Here is a 25,728-nt window from a genome sequence, read left to right on the forward strand (position 1 = left end):
TTTCTTTATATTTTTGCTTTCTTTTCTTCTTTTATTTCTCTAAAACTAAATTATAAAAATACTTAAACTATTATTAAGAATTAAATTAAGTTATAAAAGCGCAAATTAACTCCCAATAACAATTAACGCACAATTAAGTATTAATTAAGCATAAAATTGTATATTTGGACATTAAATGCTAAAAATGCAAACGATGCTTATTTTTGTAATTTTTAAATTTTTGTAAAACAAATTTAATTACTAACAACTATAGAATTAAATCCTACATGCAAAATGCGACATATTTTTGTATTTTTTATTAATTTATCAAATAAACACGCACAGACAAATACAAATAATTATTCAAAATGTCACAAAATATCACAAAATGGCACACCAAGAAAAATCATTTTATTTTTGAATTTTTTGGGAGTAATTCTCATATAGGGCAAAAATCACGTGCTTACAGCTGCCCCTCTTTGCCCGGATACACGAAGGGTTTTCGTGCAAAGATAAAGCGAGCGATGGTGGTTTCGGGGTGTTGATGTTGGAGTAGGGAATGGAGGTCTTTAGGGTTTTTGGTCTTCTTCCTCTTTTAGGAAGAAGACGAGTGAACAGTACTATTTTCAAAAATTCCCCAAGTCCTCAAAATCTGTCCGTTTGTTTTCTTCTCCCCTTTCTTTTGTGTTTGTCCGTGTATTTAGCATGGGCTTGTCAAGAAAAATGAGCCCCACGCGTGGTGGGGTTCAAGGTTTATGTCCCCCACGCGTGGTGGGGTTCCCCACGTGTCCTGGACACGGTTATTATGGGCTAGGTCCGAAAATTAGGCCTAAAACCGGGTAGTTTGAACCCGAATATTATTCTTTTGCCCGGACCCGAGAAATAGGAACACGTTGCTTAACTAGTCCTATGTAAGCAAAATAACTACCGAAAATAAGACTAGTATTTAACAAAACTATATCTTTTTTTAAATATTTTTAAGGTTTTAAAATAGCTACAAAATATTAATAAAACTATTTTTGTAATTTTCGTAAATATTAAGATAAAATATGAAGTACTATTTTTGTATTTTTTCAAAGTTAAAACGACTATAAAATATTAATAAAACCATTTTTTTGTAATTTTCGTAAATATTAAGATAAAATATGAAGTAATATTTTTTGTATTTTTCAAAGTTAAAATAACTATAAAATATTAATAAAACTTTTTTTTGTAATTTACGTTTTTTAATAAAGACAAAAATATGAAATAATATTTTTTGTATTAAAATGACTTCAAAACATTAATAGAATTATATATATATTTTTTGTTAATTTTCGAATTTATATAAAGTACCAAAATAAAGTGCAATTTTTGATTTTTTCAAGTTTATGAGGGATACATAAACTAAAATTTATATATATACTTTTTTTTGTAATTTTTCTTTTTGAAACGAAATAAAATAAAAATAGTTAAAATAGCTATACTAGACCCAATTTCACATATTCACACTAAAAATGTGAAAATTCTCGGGGAGGGTCAAAAATCACGTGCTTACAGCTGCCCCTCTTTGACTGGAAACACGAAGAGTTTTCCGACAAAGAACGACTAGCCGTATTTTTGACCCGACCATTACTTGGACGGACTACACTGAAGGAAAGGGAGGGAATGTGACCGAGCCCTGGTATCTGAGCTGCCTACATATCCTTGGTTATACAGGAATCATGCCGTGTGTAGTTCGGATATGAGAGAGATAGTGAAGTGTACCGAGGTGAAGAGCCGATCGAGGTGCCGTTCCGTTGAGGTTCCGGTCCGCGGTCCTGTCATTACAACAAAAAATGAAAACTGAAAAAGACTAACTAAGCCTATCAGCTACTAGTTACAAGGATTCCTATCTCTTAAGTCTTCTGAAACTTGGTCTTGAGTCTTGAATGGTGCTTCATACAGACTTTGGATCTGAACCTTGATACTTGCTAGTTGTAGGTGCTAGTTCTTGAGCAGACCACATTTGTTCTCCACTTCCGTAATTTGGGTTCTTTTTTTTTTATTTTTTTCTCTTTTTTTTCTTTTCTTCTTGTTTTTGTGACTAGCTTTTGTTGACCCTCTCAGACTGTTGACTCGCATTCTTGGGGCGAGCTTCTAACTTGGATTGAATGCTGGGGATTTCTGTTGTAATCCTTCTGCTTTCCGGTCACTGCTTGATCTTGAAAAAATGTTTCTCCGTTCTACAGGCGGACTCCTGACTTCTTCTATCTTCGACACGCAACAACCTCCGTTCTACAGGCGGGTCCCTGACAATCAAAACAAACAAGACAAACAAAATTTCCTAACCCAGTTTGTACTGGGAAGATTTGTGAGTCGTTAGCAAAATTGTAACTCCTTACACCACTGATGCAATGATGAGAGTAAACTAAAGACTAGGCTAGGATGTGCATCTCCTAGAGTAAAACCAAAACTCTTGCTAGCAAATGTGTCTACTAAAATAAAAACCTCAATGACTCAAACTAGAAAGTGTGTCTTCTATGGTTGCATCGGAATGAGCTAAACTAGGAAGTGCGTCTCCTAAGGGTGAAAACTTCAGTGACTAGAACTAGGAAGTGCGTCTCCTATGAATAAAATATCGATTAGGAAGTGCGTCTCCTACGGGTAAACTTCAAAAAACTGGACTAGGAATTGTGTCTCCTATGGTCGAACTTAAAATGAATCAAACTAGGAAGTGCATCTCCTAGGGGTGAACTATTCTTAGGAAGTGCGTCTCCTATTGGTGAAACTTAACTTAGGAAGTGCGTCTCCTATTGGTGAAACTGAACTTAGGAAGTGCGTCTCCTATCGGTGAAACTTATCTTAGGAAGTGCGTCTCCTACTGGTGAAACTTGCTTAGGAAGTGCGTCTCCTATTGGGAAAAACTGTTCTTAGGAAGTGCGTCTCCTACTGGGTAAAACTTGCTTAGGAAGTGCGTCTCCTATTGGTGAAACTGAACCTAGGAAGTGCGTCTCCTATTGGTGAAATAAACTTAGGAAGTGCGTCTCCTATCGGTGAAATTTGCTTAGGAAGTGCGTCTCCTATTGGTGAAACTTGTTTAGGAAGTGCGTCTCCTATTGGTGAAACTTGCTTAGGAAGTGCATCTCCTATTGGTGAAACTGACTTAGGAAGTGCGTCTCCTACTGGTGAAACTTATCTTAGGAAGTGCGTCTCCTATTGGTGAAACTTCTTAGGAAGTGCGTCTCCTATGGTGAAACTGAACTTAGGAAGTGCGTCTCCTATTGGTGAAACTGAACTTAGGAAGTGCGTCTCCTATCGGTGAAACTTATCTTAGGAAGTGCGTCTCCTACTGGTGAAACTTGCTTAGGAAGTGCGTCTCCTATTGGGAAAAACTGTTCTTAGGAAGTGCGTCTCCTACTGGGTAAAACTTGCTTAGGAAGTGCGTCTCCTATTGGTGAAACTGAACCTAGGAAGTGCGTCTCCTATTGGTGAAATAAACTTAGGAAGTGCGTCTCCTATCGGTGAAATTTGCTTAGGAAGTGCGTCTCCTATTGGTGAAACTTGTTTAGGAAGTGCGTCTCCTATTGGTGAAACTTGCTTAGGAAGTGCATCTCCTATTGGTGAAACTGACTTAGGAAGTGCGTCTCCTACTGGTGAAACTTATCGGAGGAAATGCGTCTCCTATGGGTGAAACTAAACAAACCTAGGAGGAAATGCATCTCCTATGGGTAAAACTAAAACTTAGGAGGAAATGCATCTCCTATGGGTAAAGACGTGGAATGTATGCCTCTATTATCTGGGCGGGCTCCCAATTTCAACACTTGAAATAAAAAGACTGAATTTATGCCTCTGTTATCTGGGCGGGCTCCCAATTTCAACACTTGAAATAAAAGACTGAAACCAACATATCCTATTTGAGGGCGGATGAACCCAACATATCCTATTTGAGGGCGGATGAACCCGACATATCCTATTTGAGGGCGGATGAACCCGACATATCCTATTTGAGGGCGGATGAACCCGACAGATCCTATTTGAGGGCGGATGAACCCAACATATCCTATTTGAGGGCGGATGAACCCAACAGATCCTATTTGAGGGTGGATGAACCCAAACATATCCTATTTGAGGGCGGATGAACCCGACAGATCCTATTTGAGGGCGGATTAACCCGACATATCCTATTTGAGGGCGGATGAACCCGACATATCCTATTTGAGGGCGGATGAACCCGAAAATATCCTTAAGACTTGAAATGTCTTACCTCGAATACTTGCTGGGGATTGGGATGAATTTTCCCCTTTTTTTATTTGAGGGCGGATGAACCCAACATATCCTATTTGAGGGCGGATGAACCCGACAGATCCTATTTGAGGGCGGATGAACCCGACAGATCCTATTTGAGGGCGGATGAACCCAACAGATCCTATTTGAGGGCGGATGAACCCAACATATCCTATTTGAGGGCGGATGAACCCAACAGATCCTATTTGAGGGCGGATGAACCCGACATATCCTATTTGAGGGCGGATGAACCCGACATATCCTATTTGAGGGCGGATTGACCCAACATATCCTATTTGAGGGCGGATGAACCCGACAGATCCTATTTGAGGGCGGATTAACCCGACATATCCTATTTGAGGGCGGATGAACCCAACATATCCTATTTGAGGGCGGATGAACCCGACAGATCCTATTTGAGGGCGGATTAACCCGACAGATCCTATTTGAGGGCGGATGAACCCGACAGATCCTATTTGAGGGCGGATGAACCCAACATATCCTATTTGAGGGCGGATGAACCCAACAGATCCTATTTGAGGGCGGATGAACCCGACAGATCCTATTTGAGGGCGGATGAACCCGACAGATCCTATTTGAGGGCGGATTAACCCGACATATCCTATTTGAGGGCGGATGAACCCAACATATCCTATTTGAGGGCGGATGAACCCGACATATCCTATTTGAGGGCGGATGAACCCAACATATCCTATTTGAGGGCGGATGAACCCAACAGATCCTATTTGAGGGCGGATGAACCCAACAGATCCTATTTGAGGGCGGATGAACCCAAAATATCCTATTTGAGGGCGGATGAACCCAAAATATCTTTAAGACTTGAAAATGTCTTACCTCGAATACTTGCTGGGGATTGGGATGAATTTTCCTTTTCTACCTTCCCCATTTTTTATTATTATTCTTTTTTTTTTAATTCCTTTTTTGTTTTTGTTTTGTTTTTGCATAGCTTCTTCCTTCAAAGACTACATCCCTTGATTTACTTACTTGTTGGGGGGTAAAATGTTATCAGCTGGGGGTACCTGACTTCCAAAAAATTTTCTAAATGGAAGGAAAATTTTCTGCCCCAGTTTGATAATATCCCTTGTGGCACGCAGTTCTGGCATCAATGCCATTTCCTTTACCTGTTTCAAATCAAACAAAATTGTTAGTTTAAAACATGGTGGTTGGTTGTGATACTCCTACTGGGATGGCTTTCCCTTTCTCCTTCCTTGCTCTGCGTTCAACAACTTGTTGGGGATGATCTTATGTGCTGGGGATAATCCCTTCCTGCTGGGGGATATCCCTCTTCTTTTGTGGCATAGCTTGGAAACTGGCATTTCCCTGACCTTTTAGTCTAGTATGGATTTCGCCAAATTATGCTCACTGCTCTCCTTGCTCTGTTCATGGGCCTTGGCCTTTGAGGTTTGGGTTTGGCAAGGATATCTCTCTTGACGCTCGTCAATCCTTTTGTCAATTCCCTTTGCTGGGGATATCTTTTTTGACACTGGCCTCGCGCTTGTTCCTCGCCGACTATACCATTTGGATATACTAGTCAGATCTCATCTTGGAAAGTTGATGGCATATTTTGAAGTCATTTCATACTTGTTCTGACCGGACAGACTCTATTGGGGAAATTTTTTATGAAAGGAGAAAGATAACAGAAAAAAATAAAAGACAAAGGAAACGATGACTCTTTTACAAAAGAAACTATAAATAAAACCCTATCAAACGCAGATACCGACTCTAATGGCCATGACATGCATATGAGGCCTATCATTTACCGTCAATCATCTTTCAAGATCCTCAATTGGCGATTCCCCATCTGATTCCCAATCTTATTCGACTTGCAGTGCCCGAAGGGTTTTCACTATCAAGTCTCTCTCATTTTTGGCTTTTCTCTCAGATTTCATCGCCTTATGGTGCCTGTGAAGGTTTTCACCGATAAGACTCTCTCATTTGTATCACTTTTCAGCTGGGGATTTGGAGTGTCGCCGGTATGACTCTTTCTGCTGGAGATTAGAGTCCTTTCTGCTGTGGAACAAAATGTTATATTCGCCGGTAAGACTCTTCATTTGTCTGACTTGGCATCTTTTGAAGACTGATCGGAAGGTCTTTCTTTGGACCGTAATGTGGGTTTTGGATAGGGTTAGAAAGAAAGGGTATTAAAGGCTCAAAAAATGCATTAATTTTGGGTTATTAATTACAACCTTCGGAATTAGATTTATTTACATCAAACGCAACTTTTGCCCCAGTTTCTTGCTTGGGGATATTTTAATTGATTTTTTCATTTTTTAAAACTATGACCGAGCCGTGAAGCGCCTACGTATCCTCTTTGAGGAATCAGGTCAAACGTAGTTCCCAATTCCTCTTTTCATTCCGACTTTCTTTTGTTTTTTTCTTTGTTATCAATTTTCTTTTCTTTTCTTTTTTTTTCTCTCTTTTGCTCGTTGCTGTTTTCTTTCTTTCTCTTTTTTTCGTTGTTACTGATTCCGAACGAGGGGTATGAAAGAAAAATAAATAAGGCTCAAAAGGGGTAACGAAGGATAAAATGTTTAGGTAGCAGAACAAAATGCCTTCGTCATTCCAGTCTTCAAGACATGCCAAGTGCAAACAACACAATTAAACAATAGATTTATAGTCTCTTCCGATGGTGCTAGACTTGACAATTATACTCAACATCTGTTTGTTCATTTGTCACTTCTAAACACTGCTGGGCGATACTCTCATTATCATGAACGCCCCTCATGCCAATTTGGCGAATCTTGGTTTTAACGGTTTTTCTTCATATTTTACTTGCCCCAGTTCCATATGACTCGAGCTCTGAATAGTCTCAACCCGTTCTTATTTCCTTTAAATGCTTTGATCACCTTCCCAGGGTTTTATGATTAACTTTTAAGATTAGGCCCAAACTGGGTGCGCATGTCATGTCCCTAGAATCGACATTGAATAAAAATGATAAAAGGACTAAACAAAAGAAAACTGGAAATAAAAGGGACCGGATTTTGCATTAGATTACCGGTGAAATGGTTTGAATGACAAGACAAACAAAACAACCAGAATAAAATTCTAACACAGCCTCGACAAAACTTAAACAAACTTATATGACAAAATGGAAAGATAGGAAGGTTTGACACAAGACAATACTCGGATTACAACCCTAAGAATAATCCGAACAACAGAAATGACAACAAAATAAACCACCAACAGCTTCTCTCTTGCTAACCAGGAACGGAGCGGCCTCCGATTTTATCAAGAACTGGCATCTTAGCCACTGAGCTTTGCATTAATACTGCCAAGACCATTACCAGCTTCACCCTCATCAACCTCCGTCGACGAATTCTCGAGGAGGTTCGAGTGCTCCATGTCACTGTTATTAATCGCAACCCGCCCTTCTCAGATCATTTTCTCTACTTCCCTTCTCCAGCTATGACAGCTCTCAATGTTGTGCCCTATGACATTGGAGTGGTAGGCGCATCGTGCTGCCGGATCAAAGCTCCTTGCAAGCGGATTTATAGTACATGCGGGGAGTGGCTCAATCGAACCGGCATGCCTTAGCCTTTCAAACAGACTGGCATAAGATACCCCGATGGGGGTGAGAGCCTTTCCTCGTTTCAGCAACCTTTTCATTCTTGCATGTTGACAGGGCCGGAAACCTGATCCAGGTGGCTTTTGGTAGGCTTGTGTAGGTGGGTAGGCATTTTGTGGAGCCGGGTGCCTGGAAAGTGAAGTATGGCGGGGAAAGAATTGGTGTTGGGGAGCGGAGAAGCATTGAGGAGTGATGGAGCTACTCAGGTAGTTGGGAAAGCTGCCATAAGCGGGTTGGGATGGAGAGTATGGGGGATCTTCCATTATGGTGTTGGGTGCTCGGGAAATGACCGAGCTCAAGAGACTTGGCGGTGGAGGGGGTGGTGCTTTTCCCGTTGTCCATGCCTGATACATGTCTGCCACATGCTGTCTCAGCATTCTCACTTCTTTCACCAACCCGCTGTTCCGTTCGATCAATTGTTGTTGGTCATCAGTACCGACCCACTCGGTTCTGCGGTTCTGAGCCATTGTCCTTTGATTTTGCTTTGCAGGGAGGAGTTACCACAACCAACCACTTTCTATATATGGACACATCAAAGGGAAGCCATCACGTTAGTGTTAGGGCATTGGACAGACAATCATATATCAGAGATACAATGTACCTAAGCAGTTAGACAATTGTGCCCCCTGAAAATCTTCCACACTCTCTTTTATTTATTTATTATTATATTTTTTTATTTTTATTTTTATTTTTTTTATTTTAGTGGTGGTCGAATCTTATGGAGATTGCCTACGTATCACGTCCCCGCGTGAATCAGACCTTGCGTAGTTCGGACCAATAAAAGATAAACACAAATAATTTTTCAATTTTCATATTAAAACAAACAGGGTTTCAAGGATTTAAAGATGACCGCAAACTTGAAAATCAAACAAACCGCACGTTCTGATCAAAAGATTGGTAGACTCCAAAAACAGATGATCAGCTCCCTTTCTCCGTTTGACAAATGCAACCAAACGGTTATTTTTTGCAAATGTGGCCCCTTCCAAATTTCACATGAATTTTGAGGCCGGGGAAGATTATTTTGACACTTTACAAACTTGTCCATTCTTTTACGAAAATAACCGTTCGACAACTGAAAGATACTCTAAGGCTATTTCGGCAAGAACGGTTTAAGACGCGGCCGAAGCTGGCTCGACTTATTTTATTCTTTCATTTTTTTTTGACTAAACATCCAAACGGCATTCACCTGACCGTTTACTCTTTGCCTTTTTTTTCAAATTACGATAAAACCCTTGTGTTGCAAACACGGCCTTTCGACGTCTCGGGGACGAAGCTTTTTAAGGCTGTGTGGGTCCATATCTCAAAATGACCCAAAGGTGGCTGTTTATGCAAAGTCAGCCTTCCGGCGTCCCTTTCGGGAACATTCGGCTATGTCTTGATAAAACAGCGTCACCTGACTCCTTTATGACAAAATTAAAATTTGACATATATTTTTTATTTATTTGTTTTTTTGGCTATTTTAGCAAAAGGTGGGGTTGGACCCGATGAGGGTTGCCTACGTATCTCACATCCGGTGAAAATCAAACCCGCGTAGTTCGGGCAATCAAGGATAAGTAGATGAACTAACTTTTTTTTTGAATTTGAAAGAACTACTTTAAAAGAAGAAAGGAAGTATATTTTTTGATTTTTGATTGATTTTCTTTTTAAAAGAAATACTTCTAAGATATATTTTTGAATTCCATTTGCTTTTTTTTTTATTCTAAAGAATAAGAAGAAAATATTTTTTGGAATTTTACCTTTAATAAAAGAAATGCTTCTAAAATGTTTTTTTTTCTGAATTTTCTAAAGAAGAATCAAAATATTTTCGGATTTTTATTTATCTATTTTATCTTTTTTGAATTTTGAACTTTCTTTTGAATTTTTTTTTTTGGATTATATATATACTTATTTTTGGAACAAATAATAAAATCACATTCAACGCCGGACTCTTTTTATTTTTATTTCTGGCATTTTCATAGACAAACAAAATAAAATAAAATAAAACATTTTTTTTAAAAAAAACAAACTCTTTTTCATTTTCATTTAATGGCAAAACAAACTATTTTCTTTAATATTTTTTAAAAAAAAAAAACAGACAGAATAATGATGATTTTTTTTCCTTTGCTTTTAATATAACAAACTGACAAGACATTTTTCATTTTCAAAATTTCGGCAGAGTTTCGACTCTACTCGGACTTCTATGCTGTTATTTTCTCCTTTTTCACGGTTTTCTTATATGTGGAAAATGATGACAACATACAAAATCTTTTGAATTTTCATGCTTTGTTTTTATTTGTATTTTATTTTTTTATATTTATTATTTCTTTCAAAAATGTGGCATGGGAGACATAACGATTTCCAAGACTTCTTGGATTCCGCAAATGCTCCCCATGCGCTTTTCCCAACATATGAAGCGTGGGGGACATATGGGAATTCCAAGACTTCTTGGATTCCACAAATGTTCCCCATGTGCTTTCCCCAAAAATGAAGCGTGGGGGACATAGGGAATTCCAAGGCTCCTTGGATTCCACAAATGTTCCCCATGCTTTGATTAAAATAACACCATGCTGGAAATGACCAAATGACCCATTCGCCCTTGACTAAATACAACATGTAGCACATAGGATGCCAAAAGCTGGTCTATTATTTTCAGGTTGCTTGTCCTAGACGGACCCAACCCCTGTGTTGAGTCCCCTAAGTCAAATGCACATGATGCAAATAAACGTTCCTACTAGGGATCCGGCATGTGGCTTTGTTATACTAGGTTCAGACCTGGGTGTTTGTTCTAGACCTGGCTTACCCGAGCGGACAGCTCGAGCCGAGGGGGGGCAGCGTACCGGGAATACAGAAGCTTCACCGGCTTAGCAACTTGTCCGAACCTCATTCTAAATTGGGATTTGACACTATACAGAAAAGAAGTCGTACGAAGTACACCCTTCTTCATGATTTAGAAGACTCAGAAAGGATATGGGTTTCGGCACAGTTTATATACTGTTCAAATAATATCAAAGCGGTAAAAGCAGCATTTAACACATTAGGCTCAAACATGTAAAAATCAGATAATAGATAAAGCCAAATAATAACAATTATTTTAAGCTCGAATTCTTAACCCTAACCAGTGGTTCTGGGTCTGAAATAATCCCCAGCAGAGTCGCCAGAGCTGTCACACCTCCTTTTTCCGCACCCGGGAGGGCGCAAGGAGTTTTTTCCAATTAAAGGACAATCGAAAGGGGATTGGTTTAATTATTTCAGAGTCGCCACTTGGGAGATTTAGGGTGTCCCAAGTCACCAATTTTAATCCCGAATCGAGGAAAACAATGACTCTATATTACAGTCTGCGTACCAGAAATCTAGATAAGGAATTCTGTTAACCCGGGAGAAGGTGTTAGGCATTCCCGAGTTCCGTGGTTCTAGCAAGGTCGCTCAACTGTTATATTTGGCTTGATTATCTGATTTTTAAATACAATATGAACTTATGTGCAAATTTTATCATTTAACCGCTTTATTATTATTGTTTTTACGAGAATGTGAACGTTGCTTAAAACACGTCTTTGGACTGCGCCACATGAAATGCACCCACAATCCGGAACGCATTTTATTTGATGTTTTGAGATTTGGATTTGGGTCGCATGAAATGCACACCCGAGCTTAAGAAAGTAAAATATTAAACACGCGCCTAAAGAGACTATCGCGTTATTATTTTGGGAAGGCCACGAAATTCACTAAGCGGCCCTCCTGAATTCTAAGTAATTTAAAACAAGTATTTACTGAGGGCCCCGCAATTTGTATTTTTATTCGGCGAGGCTCATCTCATTCTTATTTTTTAAAGGAATTTGCAACGTCATGGAAATGCATCTCGGGCCACGCCACAATCAATGCGCCCGTGACTAGAGACATATTTCGACTCCGTTGAGATTTGGATTTGGGTCACATAAATGTGCACCCGAGTTTAGGGAGATAACATTATTAAAGGCGCGCCTAAAGCAACTAGCGCATTATTATTTTTGGGGAGGGCCGTGAAATTTGTTAAACGGCCCATCCCGGAATCTAAGTATTTAATACATATATTTTGTGAGGGCCCCGCAATTTGTCCCTTTTATTCGGCGAGGCTCATCTCATTTTATTCTTTATTATTATTATTATATATTTTTTTTATTTTTTTAAAAGGATGCCATTTTTATGTCTTTAACAATACTAAAACTTACGGCCTCTTTACAACTAAAATCCCATGACTTGTTAGAAGTTTAATAAAAGGAGTTTAGCGAATGAGTGTTTCGGGAAGTAACAACATGCACTAATACTAATAATTTTTTTTCGAATGTCCAAAGCAAAGGAAAGGACGAACAGATTAACGTCAAACTTGTATCATAGAACGACTAGTCCAACTTAATCAAATGTCATCAAATAAACAGGAGTAACATAACATAAAATGAACCAAAATACAGACAATGAAACATAAGCAGGAAATTATCATATCAATTGATATATTGCAACTTCGAACATTGAACGTAAAATTTCTTTATCCAATACATCGAGGCTTACTAACCTGAATAAACAGAAACGCATAGATCCATGGACCGAACCTCAACATCGACTTCAACGGACAAACTCGACGCGCCGGACCTCGACAAACAAAGACGACCTCAACGGACTGCACGACAACAGTAAAAGAACCACGATAACATGGCTGGTTGGTGGTCGCGTTTGGATAGTATAGCTGAAGCAGTGGTGTTTGGACGGTGTTCAGTGGTCGTTTGATCCACTGCTGGGCGTGAGGAAACGACAGGGACACTGGTTGTTGCTGTTGGTTGTGGTGCTGGGGAAGGTGACACAGCAGCGGTCGACGAACGGGAGGGAGTTGGTGGCGCGACGGACAGTGACGACGCAGCAACAACAGCTGCTGCTCGTCCGGCTGGGTTATGGTGGTTTGGACAGTAGGGTGGTGGTGTTTAGACGACGAGGGAGTGAAGGACGCTTGGTTCGATTCACTGCTGGGGAGCGAGGGGTCGTTTGGACAGTAGGGTGGTCGTTTGGGTGGTGGTTATGGCGTTTTGAAGGGACGGGCTGTTTGGTCGTTGATGGTGGTGATGGTTGAGTCGCGCTCGGACAGTAGGGTGGTTTTGACGATGGAGGTTCGTTGGAAGCTTGGTGGTCAATGGTCGACGATGGCGGAGCTCGCAACGGCAACAATGGCGGATTCAAGGAGGAGGAAGGTGATGGTTTGTTGGTGTCGGACAGGATGGAGCTGGTTGTTTGGGTTGGTTCTGGTGATGGGTGATGGTGCGTGGGGGTGTTTGGACGATGGGAGGGTGGTTGGGTAACGCAGCAGCAGCTGCCGCTGCTTGACCTGGAATGAGGGTGGCGTTGGAGGAGTGGTTTCACGGTGAAAGGGGGGGTCCGGTGGTGGTTTCGGGGTGTTGATGTTGGAGTAGGGAATGGAGGTCTTTAGGGTTTTTGGTCTTCTTCCTCTTTTAGGAAGAAGACGAGTGAACAGTACTATTTTCAAAAATTCCCCAAGTCCTCAAAATCTGTCCGTTTGTTTTCTTCTCCCCTTTCTTTTGTGTTTGTCCGTGTATTTAGCATGGGCTTGTCAAGAAAAATGAGCCCCACGCGTGGTGGGGTTCAAGGTTTATGTCCCCCACGCGTGGTGGGGTTCCCCATGTGTCCTGGACACGGTTATTATGGGCTAGGTCCGAAAATTAGGCCTAAAACCGGGTAGTTTGAACCCGAATATTATTCTTTTGCCCGGACCCGAGAAATAGGAACACGTTGCTTAACTAGTCCTATGTAAGCAAAATAACTACCGAAAATAAGACTAGTATTTAACAAAACTATATCTTTTTTTAAATATTTTTAAGGTTTTAAAATAGCTACAAAATATTAATAAAACTATTTTTGTAATTTTCGTAAATATTAAGATAAAATATGAAGTACTATTTTTGTATTTTTTCAAAGTTAAAACGACTATAAAATATTAATAAAACCATTTTTTTGTAATTTTCGTAAATATTAAGATAAAATATGAAGTAATATTTTTTGTATTTTTCAAAGTTAAAATAACTATAAAATATTAATAAAACTATTTTTTGTAATTTTCGTTTTTTAATAAAGACAAAAATATGAAATAATATTTTTGTATTAAAATGACTTCAAAACATTAATAGAATTATATATATATTTTTTGTTAATTTTCGAATTTATATAAAGTACCAAAATAAAGTGCAATTTTTGATTTTTTCAAGTTTATGAGGGATACATAAACTAAAATTTATATATATACTTTTTTTTGTAATTTTTCTTTTTGCAACGAAATAAAATAAAAATAGTTAAAATAGCTATACTAGACCCAATTTCACATATTCACACTAAAAATGTGAAAATTCTCGGGGAGGGTCAAAAATCACGTGCTTACAGAGCTTATTTCCTCCTCATTATGATCATTTCGATCATTAGCTCCTACTATTTTTCAAGGATTGTTACCTTTGGAACCGATTGGTCTACCACGCTTCATGCGTACAGTAAACTCTATCCTTCAGGGACTTTAATTTTACTAGGAGCATTTGCAGCTGAAATATGATATTTAATTTTGGATCAGCAAATGCTTCTGGCATTCGACTTGAATTATCTTCTAAGTGAGGATCATGATAATTCGATTCATATAACATATTTTTCAACTGTTTATTCCATCCTTCAAATGTTAGAAAAACTAACATATATCCTCAATCATCTTTGGGAAACATATCTTTGTGTATTATGGTAGAGAAATTAATCACATACCACACAACAAAAGATAGTAAAAATATTTGGTTTCTGATCCTAAACCAATTGTGAAGGGAGGACTTATCATATATTGTTGATCTGATGCATACAAGTGCTGCTATATGCAATTTAGAAAATCTTAGACCAACACATGAAGCTTTGTTCTCATAAGCAATGGTTTAGACATTAATAGGAGGTATTCAATGCTAAACCAGCTTGGATATAAACCAGCATTACCAAGATGAACTGTCTTGATTTCATAATCTGAAAATTATGCTCTTAATCGAGAAAAGCAATTCCAAATGCCAAACTGCAGGTTGACAATAATTACACATGTAACCATCTCATATATGCACCTATAAGTGGTTCACATGATAGCTGAACGGGCCTATATTTACCTTTTATATATTTCAGAATCAGGGGTCTTAGTCCCAACTTTAGCTGGTATAATCATTCATTATGAGAACAAGCAACACATGAGAATTCCTGAAGAATCTTCTAGTTCTTTAGTATATGCTTATCTGAATTTTCAAATAGCTCATTTAAAAATGGCAAATGAAAACTTCAAGTTTATCATGTCATGTGCTATCTCTTAGTAAACTTCTGGTTTACTATGGCATAAACTTTTGCTTTAGTAAACTTCTAGTTTACTGTGATACATGATATAGTACAAATTAAAGAATAAGGCGGGTAACTTCTCACATACATATTATTTTACCCCCTATGGTTGTGGAAACATGAAGATTATCAATCTTCCAATCATTTGTAGTCTCACTATGATAGCTATTTGACCATAATCATATAATATGAATGACATATTTGTATATAAGCTCTTTGAGAGCCTTAATTTATTATCCACAATCTAATATTTATCTGGCACTACTGGTGTCATGTATTCTTTAGGCAAACATTTAGCTCTTCAGGAGTTATTGATACATTTTGTACTATCAAATATTGCTCAGACACTGCTGGTGTCATGAGAGAAAATCACAATCAAATAAACAATGTAAAACAATTGTTTAAGCACACGAAAACTCTTCTTCATAATATTTTTCCACTTCAGGAGGCAATTTCAACTGTGTTACTTCTTCAGGAGCAAATTTAAAATACGAAATATTGAGTATATATTCTCTCAATTATATTAACTCTTCTGGAAGTGAATTGTAATGTATTCACATCAAGAGCGCGTTCATATTTACCCGACTTATTAGTGTTGTCACATTCACTTCAGGGAATGGATTAATATTATCAAAAGTTCTCATCCTTCAGGAAATCGAACATAATTATCTGAATGCGCATTAATCACATCAAATTTTGATGTCTCAACCTCTTTTAAAATATTTACTACTTCAGGAGCAAATCGAGGCGTGCATTTAATATAGAGAATATTTATGTAGCTTATCTTCAATTGTAATTATAGAAAGCCTAAATTATCACTTCTGGTGATCATAGACATATACCACTTCTGGTGGTTAACAAAATATAATTACAATGAGATGTATGAAATATAACTACTTCTGGTGGTTGTATATTTCTTGCAAACTCTGCTAGAGTTTAAGTTGATCTAATAATATTATCCATATTCTTTAAAATGACATAAATAAGATATATTATAGTAAACATCATTATCAAATCATAATTTTTCTTTATGTACAACAATTACATAACCATACTATCTATTACAAATAACAAAAATTAAAATATTTACATTTCTACAGATTCACCACCGATTACATGACTTGTTTCTCCTTCTGGGAGTGCAAAGTAATCAGCTACATCCAAATGCATGAAGTCTAAATTATCTTCAGAAATAAAATTTGCTTCAGCATTTTTCTCTGTCTTCTTCAGGGAGGCTTGATAAAGCTCAACCAGGTGCTTTGGCGTACGACAAGTACGTGACGAGTTCCCTTTTCCTCCACATCTATAGCATGCATTTTCTACATTTGGCGCTTGCACCGCTTCATGCTTTTGTTCCTTCCTTTTTCACTGCTGGTGGTGAAAAGGCTTCTTTGGTGCATTATTATTACCATGATTGGGGTTTCTTCCCCGACCACGGTCATGACCACGACTGGGGCCACGACCTCTTCCACGTTTAGCTTGGTGGAAGTTCGTCTCATTCACTTCAGGGAATGGACAAGAACCAATAGGTCGGCTTTCATGATTTTTCATTAATAGCCCATTATGTTGCTCTGCTATAAGAAGATGTGAGATAAGTTCAGAATACTTTTTAAATCCCATCTCTCGATATTGCTGCTGCAGGAGCATATTCGAGGCATGAAAAGTGGTGAAAGTTTTATCCAACATATCATGATCAGTAATATTATCACCACATAATTTTAATTGGGAAATAATTCTGAACATAGAAGAATTATACTCACTGATAGATTTAAAATCTTGTAGCCTTAGATGAGTCCAATCATAACGTGCCTGTGGAAGAACGACCATCTTCAGGTGGTCATATCTATCTTTCAAATTATTCCACAGTATGACTGGATCTTTAATAGTGAGATATTCCATTTTCAGGCCCTCATCAAGGTGATGGCGTAGGAATATCATTGCTTTGGCACGGTCTTGGTTTGATGCCTGATTTTTATCCTTGATGGTGTCTGCCAGACCCATCGCATCAAGATGAATTTCAGCATAAAACACCCAAGACATGTAGCTTTTGCCCGATATATCCAGGGCTACAAATTCAAGTTTAGAAAGATTTAACATTATTTAGGAAAAGAAAGTTCTTACCTCAGATACTTTCAAAATATTTGCTCGAGATGGTAGAGCTTCGTTATGATAACGTGTTATGAAATAAAGACTATAAAGTAAAGACAAGTATAGAGAGAAACTGATATATTATTCGAATTCAAACTGATGTACATAATGAACTGAAATCTCTTCTATTTATAGAAGAAAAGAAGGTGCTCTGTAAGCTGCTACTACAAGCTGATGTGTAAGCTGCTACTACAAGCTGCAGTGTAAACTACTATAAGCTGTTGTGTAAGCTGCTACTACAAGTTGCTGCTGTACCAGATATGGATAATCTTCTACTGAGAGCAATATTTATCCATAACGGAGTACTGAATGGATAAGCTTATTATACCCGGTATGGATAATCTTCTACCGGGGTAATGTTTATCCATAACTGGGTACTGAAAAGATAAGCTTATTATACCTGATATGGATAAACTTCTACTGGGGGTAATGTTTATCCATAACCGGGTACCGAAGTGATAAGCTTCTTCAGGAAGCTTATTTCCAATATAGTACTAAATAGATAAACATATTTACGGTGGAGTCCCATATGAATAAGCTTCTTCAGGAAGCTTATTTACAACGGAGTACTAAATGAACATCCATAATATAATATATTTATAACAGGATGAGTAATTTTAAGGAGTTTTTAAGCTTTATGAAGGTATAACGGTATAAGAAATATTTATACAATTAGGTCATATATAAAGTAATTATAAGTAATTTTTTTTATAACCTAATAAAATAACATTAGTCTGCTATCATGGATTAATATTCACAAAATAATTTGCAATATTTTTTTAAGTTGTCAGCGTATATAACTTAAATTTTAACTTTACGTGGCAGACAAGTGAGAAAACTTTAACTTCTTATCAAGCCTGTAATAGGAGGCACTAATCGACCAAAAAACGGGAGTAGTCTATTGTCTCTTGGAAATTTGGATTAATGCGTTGGACGAACATTAATATTCAATAGTACGTACCAGAACAAAGACAGAATAAGATTCAAGCATAACCGTAGGAGCAGCTAATGCTCATTTGAGGATAATAGAATTTTAATGGATTTGTGGAATATTATAAGAGAATGAATTAATGGGGAACATCTCAAAAGATAATGCTGCTGATATCAACCATAATAATGAATTGGTTTTTTTCCTAATCACTTTACTACATGTTTGACCTCAATGTTCGCCTTTCCAATAATTTTGCAATTATCTGGTAATTTGATTTACTCTTTTATTATTCCTCCTCAAATAGTAACAGTAGGAGCAGTTTGTATCCACCGACTTAAAATTCTGAAAATTTGCCTAATTTGGATCGTTCAAGAACATGAAGAGATAAGTAATTTGTACTCTGGACACGTAAGAATTTTAAAAATCTTTATTCAGGTAATTTTCCAATCAGCTTTAGTATATAACCATTAATTAACAAGAAGTCTGCCTTTTCGCCAATCTTAATGCTTTACCAACGTGAAAAGAAAAAAAAAATTCTTCAACATGACACACTGCATATGGAGCGAGAATAAGAATTTGTAAGAAAAATTTAACACGACCAACGGGTGTGATAGGATGGATCTCCATTCTTAACCAGAGTATCGAGGTTCGAGTTTTGAAAATGAAAAAAATCTTCTGACAGACAGTCGCGCATTTAATGTGAGAATTTGGATCAATCTGGTTAGTGGGTTCGAAGTAACCCAATAAAACAAAAATTGAGACATTTAATTGTATCTGACGTGAAAATGAAACCACCTGAAGATTAGCGTTTTGCATCAAAATTAAGTGGATAGTGGAAGTCCAGTAACATCTTCCACCAACAAATAGAACCAACATATCTAGTAGTAAAATAGAATTTCTTCAAACTTATGCTTTTCCTTTTGCATGCATCTCGTTCTCTCTTTCTATCCTACTATTATATACCCATAAATTAAAGCGTTTTTAAATGGAGCATTTACATTGAACAAATTATTCCATATTAAATATACAAGCTAACCAATTTTCCTACCACAAATTTTTCTTTTTTCTTTTATTTTGATATTGATTGATCAGCTTCCACCCACAAATTTGGATAGATGTAGACAGCACTTTCTCTCTTTCTTAAGCAAAACTATAGTATTTATACCTTAGAGGAATACTAAACAGTTCAGAAACAACCATCTTAAATACTTGCATGTTTTTTGACAAGGTCTTCTGAGCTAGATTTATCATCCTTCATATTTTGCTCTCCAAAACTATCTATTAGGCTCCAAAGAAATGGGTGATATGTTGCGTTTGGCAGTAGGAGTAATGGGTATACCATACTTTTATTTAACTCCACTTTTCTTTTCCATATCTGGAAATAGTTTTTATATATAATTAACTATAGTATTACATGATATATAAACGTGCATGGTTTTATTTGTCCCAGGGAATGCCGCCTCCATGTTGCTCTATGCTGCACCTATGTAATTATAATCTATTTTAATTTCTACATTGTTAATATTATTAAACCTCTAGTTTTTGTTGTTCTAATAATATTGTTTATATAACATTTTCTTCCTTGTGTTTGACAGGCTGACTTTCTCTAGAGTTATAAAGAAGAAGAATACCGAAGGATTTTCATGCGTACCTTACGTACTAGCATTGTTCAACTGTTGTCTCTACACATGGTATGGGTTACCAGTAGTAAGTTATCGATGGGAAAATTTCCCAGTGGTTACTATTAATGGAATAGGGATTCTTTTGGAGATCTCTTTCATTCTCATATATTTCTGGTTTTCTTCCCCTAAAGGAAAGGCAAGTAGAATATATCTCAATTTTCTGAATATGGCACGTTATTTTTTTTTTTCTTTGTATAGCATAGTGCATTATTAATTACTTAGTTTTTTTTTTCTTCTGAAAAGCAGAAGGAGGTAGCTAATATGGTGGTGCCTATAATTCTAATATGCGTGGCAACAGGAATTATATCTGCATTTGTATTTCATGATCACCGCCGTCGCAAGGTTTTTGTAGGGAGCATTGGACTGGTAGCTTCAGTCGCTATGTATGCTTCCCCTCTAGTTGTTGTGGTAAGTTTTTTTTTGCTTTTTCATGACTTTAACTTCTCATTCTCGGCATTGAGTCCACATATAGTGTATAAAATTTAATTTTTACGCCATCAATCAGCAAGTTAAGTTGACTTAAAATAAAAATGTTCGTGACAACTCTAATAAGGAAATCTGAAAAACATAGTTAAATTGAATTGATAGTGAACTTTTTTTTACTGTAGTATATATATCTTAAATCTTTTTTTCATTTACGTTTTTTCCCCGTAAAGTACTACTAGTAGTTTAAGTTTTATGTATTATGGGGTTTGTCTCGCAATCTAATGGGACACATGCACCATGAGAGGGACTTATTAAGTGGACTATCTAATTATTGATATCCCTCGGACATAATAAACTATAAGGAGTAATTATTGTCTGGACAGACGACAGTATCAACCAAAATGTTAAAGCACTTATACGTTGTAAAATTTCTTAAAAGATTCTAATTATAAGCTTATACAGGTTGCTCATGAGCATGATGACTAGACCCCTTCAATTTTTTTTTTTTTTATAATCTTTTTGTCTATTTCGATTATATTTAATTAAATTATTACTCATGTACGTGCGTACTAATTGGGTGCAGAGACAAGTGATAAAGACAAAGAGCGTGGAATTTATGCCATTTTACTTGTCATTTTTCTCATTTCTTGCTAGTTGCCTTTGGATGGCCTATGGTCTCTTGAGCCATGATCTCTTTCTAGCGGTTTGTCTATACTAACCTACCTTCAATTCCTTTTTCATAAATTCAAAGCTAGATGAATAGTGTTATAATATAAACTACTTGTCATTTCAGTCTCCAAATCTGGCGGGAACACCCCTGTGTATCCTGCAGCTTATATTGTATTGCAAGTACCGAAAGAACCCCATAAAGGATTTAGAACCAAAGAAATGGCCAGATTTGGAATATAACGATGAGAAAATCAAGCAAGAATTCCCATTGGATGAGATAAAAGAATCGAAGTTAATTGTCACTGAGAATCTCAGTACCAAGACTTGAAGAGCTTTTAGTAATTTATTACTTAAGGTAAGGTATATTATACATATTCTCACATTTGTGTGTTGCTATCTATTTAATTAACTTATGACTTTGTTTCATTCTTGTTATCTATTGGAAAGTAATAATTAGAGTTTTGTTACCATTTTATTTTTGGACAAGTAGGTAAAAACTTACTCGATCAAGGAGTTGCGCTCACCAACGTTCAGAAAGAGGACCAAGAAATATTTGCATGCATTGCTTTGTCGGTTGTGTAACCCTTTAATTCTCTTGAGGAATTGAACTAGTTTATTTTGTGCCTCAAGCTTCTAGTTTTCTTTCTTAAACATTTTCACTTTAGTTTTGAGCTATATAGTTGACCCAGCAATCACATATTTTACTCTGCTTTATAAAACAGAGATTATTCTATAATAAGCCCCTATCAAACAGGCAGTTGTCAGGCGTTGCAACAGGAACCATAAAGTTTAGTACAAAATCTCAAATTATTTCTTGACTCATCAGTCACGATTAAGGAAAGACTAATATATGAAAGCTAATCAAATACTACATCCACGATATCCACTACTACTCGTTTTTTTGGTTGGAAGAAAGAAAAGGATAATAATAATTTTATTTGATGTGGAATAGAAAGGAAAGAAGAGGTTTCATTAGAGAGGACAGTTGAGCGGAATTTCAAAAACCATAAGAGTTCTTGTTTATGACCTTGTTATTTTTTCCTCCTCTCCCTAGGGCCTAAACTTCAGCGACACATCCAATTCATACTGTTGATATTTTGACACAACTACCACAAGTTTGGCGAAAAAAGCCACGTGCCAGACAGTATCCTATTCCTATTTGTGTCATTCGCCCAAAAAAATTTTAGGGACTAAAAGGAAAGGAGAGGAATTTTAAAGCACGCTGGACATGATTTTCCTTAAGCGCCAGAATTTAAATACATGCTGGGCAAGATTTCCCTTAACAGCTGTTAATCTGTTATGGTGATTCTCAGGATTTTGCCAGAATGCTGAAAAATTCTGGTGATCGTCAAGATTACTGGCGCTTCAAAGTTATGGCGTTTAAGGAAAATTCTGCCCAACATGAGCATTTTTCCCAAAAATGCATCAGAACTACCAAAAAAGAACAGAAAAGCATCAGATTATGCCAGGAAAGTGAATGCAGCTCCAAAAACTAATAGTCGTACTGTTTCTTAGGAGACCCTTGTAAAATATAAGATTTATTCCAAAACAGCATCAGAATTACCAAAAAAGATCAGAATTTTGCTGGGAAAGTGGACACAGCTCTAGAAGCTAATATTCCTACTATTTCTTAGGAATTTGAAATCTAAATCACTTTGTGATCTATAATGTCAGAGGATAATGAAAGAATATATACTGAGGACCCGTCAAAATTGTTGAAGACTGTATGAACAAGAACGACAATATCTCAGGATATATCAACACATACTGACCCTGTGCCTTTGAGACCAAGTATGATTTTCGACATGCATTAATCTGGACAGAAAGGCCTCATATACAGAGATCAGCCATTACGAATCCAGGACTAATTTTTATCTCAGGCACCCAAAGCGAGGCAAGATCTAGATAAAAAAAAAACTGGGGGAAAACAGAGTAAAAGCATAGAGAAGTCAAAATGATGAAACAGCAAGAACACAAATTTTAGGTGATGCTATGGATTCATCATGATGCTAGTTGCATTTTTTTGGACAAAAAACTAATAACCTCAATCAAACACCGCGGATGTTCTGCAAGATCAATATAATTAGGAGGATTGACTAAGATAGTAACTCCCTTTCCCAATATAATCTTGAAGAAGTACAATCAAAATTAATTTCGGAGTTCACATTTGCTGTTAGGTTTTCCAAAGTCGAGTAAATTATATTACAAAAATGATGTGTTCTATCATCTACATAAAAAAATTGAACCTTGTTGTTTAGTTCAATCCAACTATATCCAGGATCCTTCTTATACTGCAGATTTCTCAATACTTTCCTCGCTCTCATCTTCTGCGACCACCTGCCAAATCCTGCATACATATTGGACATGATAACACAGCCGGATGTAGACTTGGGATCCAACGAGAACAGTTTCTCAGCCACCCTCTCACCAATTTCCACATCCATCCAGAACCAACAAGCATTAAGCAGTGCAACAAAAATAATGCTATCTGGTTCAATATGCATTCTGTTAACAAGCTTCTCAGCTTCATGTAGATGGCCTGATCTACCAAGAAGATCTACCAAGCACGTGTAGTGTTCCAGGGTGGGTGTTATACCATATTGTTCTTGCATAACGTGGAAAAGTCTTGTGCCCTCCCCCACCAGACCTACACGAGTACAAGCCAATAAGACACCCACAAAAGTTGCTGCATTTGGATCGATTCCTTCGTCTAACATTTGGTGAAAACATTTAAGCGCCTCAGAGCCAAGCCCATGATGTGCATACCCATTAATCAGAGCTGTCCATGCTGCTACATTAGGAAAAGCAATGCTGTGAAACGACGCTTGAGCATCACCAAGGCTCCCACATTTGGAGTACATGTCAACAAGAGCTGTTCCAACATAGTTATTGGATCCGAATGGAGTTTTAATCAAATCTGCGTGAATCAATTTACCTTGCTGAAGTGATCCAAGGCAGGAGCAAGCGTGAAACAGGAGAGCAAATGTTGACCTAGTTTGGCTAATTGCTAACCTTCTCATGGTCGTATACAACTTTAACGCACTCTCATGTTGATCATTTTGGGTATATCCTGAAATCATAGAATTCCAAGTAACAGAATTTTCCTGTACTTTGGCTTCTTCAAAAAGCTGGACAGCTTTATCGATTCCACCATTCCTTGAGTACACAGTAATCATGGTATTGAGGGAAATTAAAGTTCTTTCCGGCATCTCCAGAAACAACTGTTTTGACTCCTCCACTAGGCCAGACATGGCATATCCTTTGATCATCAAACTGTATGAAGCAGGATCCCGCTTGATTAATCCGTTAAACAGTGATCGAGCTACCCCAATCCTGCCTGCCTTGATTAGCCCTCCAATCAGCAAGTTTGAATCATTTAAGGAAGGATTAACTAGTGCACTATAGACCAACATAGCATCATCAAGAACCTCACAATTACAATAAAAATCAACCAGTGCACCAGAAACTGAATTATCCCACTCAAACCCAAGCTTCACTACCAACCCATGAAGTGCTCTACCCTCATAAAAAGATCCCAATCTACCGGAAGCCCTCAAAGCACAGTCCAAGGTGTATTCATTCGGGACCACGTTATCATCCTCTCTCATTGACCTAAACAACTCTAAAGCCTTGTGACATCCACCTTCAACCTTTGAGTATCCAGAAATCAAAGTGGTCCAAGCAACAACATCATGGGTTGGCATTTTCCTAAAAATCTCAAAAGCATCAGTTAGCAGATTACATTGAACATATCCCGCAAGCATCAAGCTCCATAACAACTCATTCTCCTGATGCAACACATCAAATACCATCCTCGCATCTTCAATTTCACAACAAGTGGAGTAAAGATACAATATAGCACTACCCACAAAACGAAAACTTTGATATCCAGATTTCAAGACTAGCCCATGGACTTGCTTGCCACGGCTGAGCGACTGTGATCGAGCACAAACACTTAGAACTGAGGAAAAAGTAGATTCATTTAGCTCCATATAGCTGCCGTGCATCAAAGAAACTAACTTTAACGCTTCGGTGAACTTTCCCCATTCGGAATACCCAGAAATAGTGGTATTCCATGAGACAACGGTTCTCTCAGGCATTTCGTCGAACAGCTTTCGAGCTGGTTCAATTGAACCCTCTTTCATTAGCTCTGTTATGGCTTTGTTAGTGGAGACAACGACGTCGGACTTCGATGGCGGAGCATTATTTCTATAGTAGCATATGTTCGAAAAAAATCTCAGACTCCCTTTCCAGCGGTGATGCTTCCAGGGACCCGTAAATAATGGCCTTATAATCATTTCTTTATTTTTACTATCCTATCAAAGCAAACGGAGGCGACAGTAAAAATAAATTTTCAAGATGGTTGCAATCTACGAGTTTTGGTCAGACTGATACAGTTTCTCCTCCGTAAAAACTCATGCAGACACATGACTTTGGCCTTTTTTGGGATATAATTTTTAGCTTATCAAAGGTTAACATTTTATTTATTTTAAATAAATATCATTTAAAAAAAATTATATTCTATAGATACTTTTTATGTTTATAGCAAAATATCTAATTTTGGTTAAAATACTACCCTAAGCCACTAAATATGCTATTTAGTTACACAATTTTCTTTCTCTCTCTACTTTGATACATCTCATTCTCTTCCCCAATCCCATTAAAATTTTCGCCTCCTCCTCCTAACGACATCTTCTCTTTGATTC

General features: G+C 37.4%; 2 protein-coding genes across 4 annotated transcripts; one reads left to right on the forward strand and one right to left on the reverse strand.

The window, feature by feature from the left end:
* The first annotated feature begins 19,422 nt into the window (after positions 1–19,422).
* On the forward strand, positions 19,423–21,647 carry LOC107778898 (bidirectional sugar transporter SWEET3-like). 2 transcript variants are annotated; one of them, XM_016599224.2, is made up of 7 exons: positions 19,423–19,578; positions 19,696–19,732; positions 19,841–20,063; positions 20,174–20,335; positions 20,937–21,056; positions 21,147–21,382; positions 21,513–21,647. In XM_016599224.2, the coding sequence occupies exons 1-6, from the start codon at positions 19,542–19,544 to the stop codon at positions 21,348–21,350; spliced, it is 783 nt and encodes a 260-aa protein (XP_016454710.1). In that variant the 5' UTR covers positions 19,423–19,541; the 3' UTR covers positions 21,351–21,382; positions 21,513–21,647. The 2 variants fall into 2 exon arrangements, with proteins under 2 accessions (XP_016454710.1, XP_016454709.1); XM_016599223.2 differs by having other exon boundaries at positions 21,147–21,377.
* A 1,467-nt stretch (positions 21,648–23,114) lies between these two features.
* On the reverse strand, positions 23,115–25,466 carry LOC107778896 (pentatricopeptide repeat-containing protein At4g13650-like). Of its 2 annotated transcripts, XM_075255496.1 has the most exons (2): positions 23,871–25,466; positions 23,115–23,708 (listed from the first exon to the last, which is right to left on the reverse strand). In XM_075255496.1, exons 1-2 carry the CDS (start codon positions 25,318–25,320, stop codon positions 23,119–23,121), a joined length of 2,040 nt encoding a protein of 679 aa, XP_075111597.1. In that variant the 5' UTR covers positions 25,321–25,466; the 3' UTR covers positions 23,115–23,118. The 2 variants fall into 2 exon arrangements, with proteins under 2 accessions (XP_075111597.1, XP_016454708.1); XM_016599222.2 differs by having other exon boundaries at positions 23,115–25,466.
* Positions 25,467–25,728: the final 262 nt, after the last annotated feature.

This window comes from Nicotiana tabacum, chromosome 6 (genome assembly GCF_000715075.1).
Source record: "Nicotiana tabacum cultivar K326 chromosome 6, ASM71507v2, whole genome shotgun sequence".
Taxonomy (NCBI): domain Eukaryota; kingdom Viridiplantae; phylum Streptophyta; class Magnoliopsida; order Solanales; family Solanaceae; genus Nicotiana; species Nicotiana tabacum.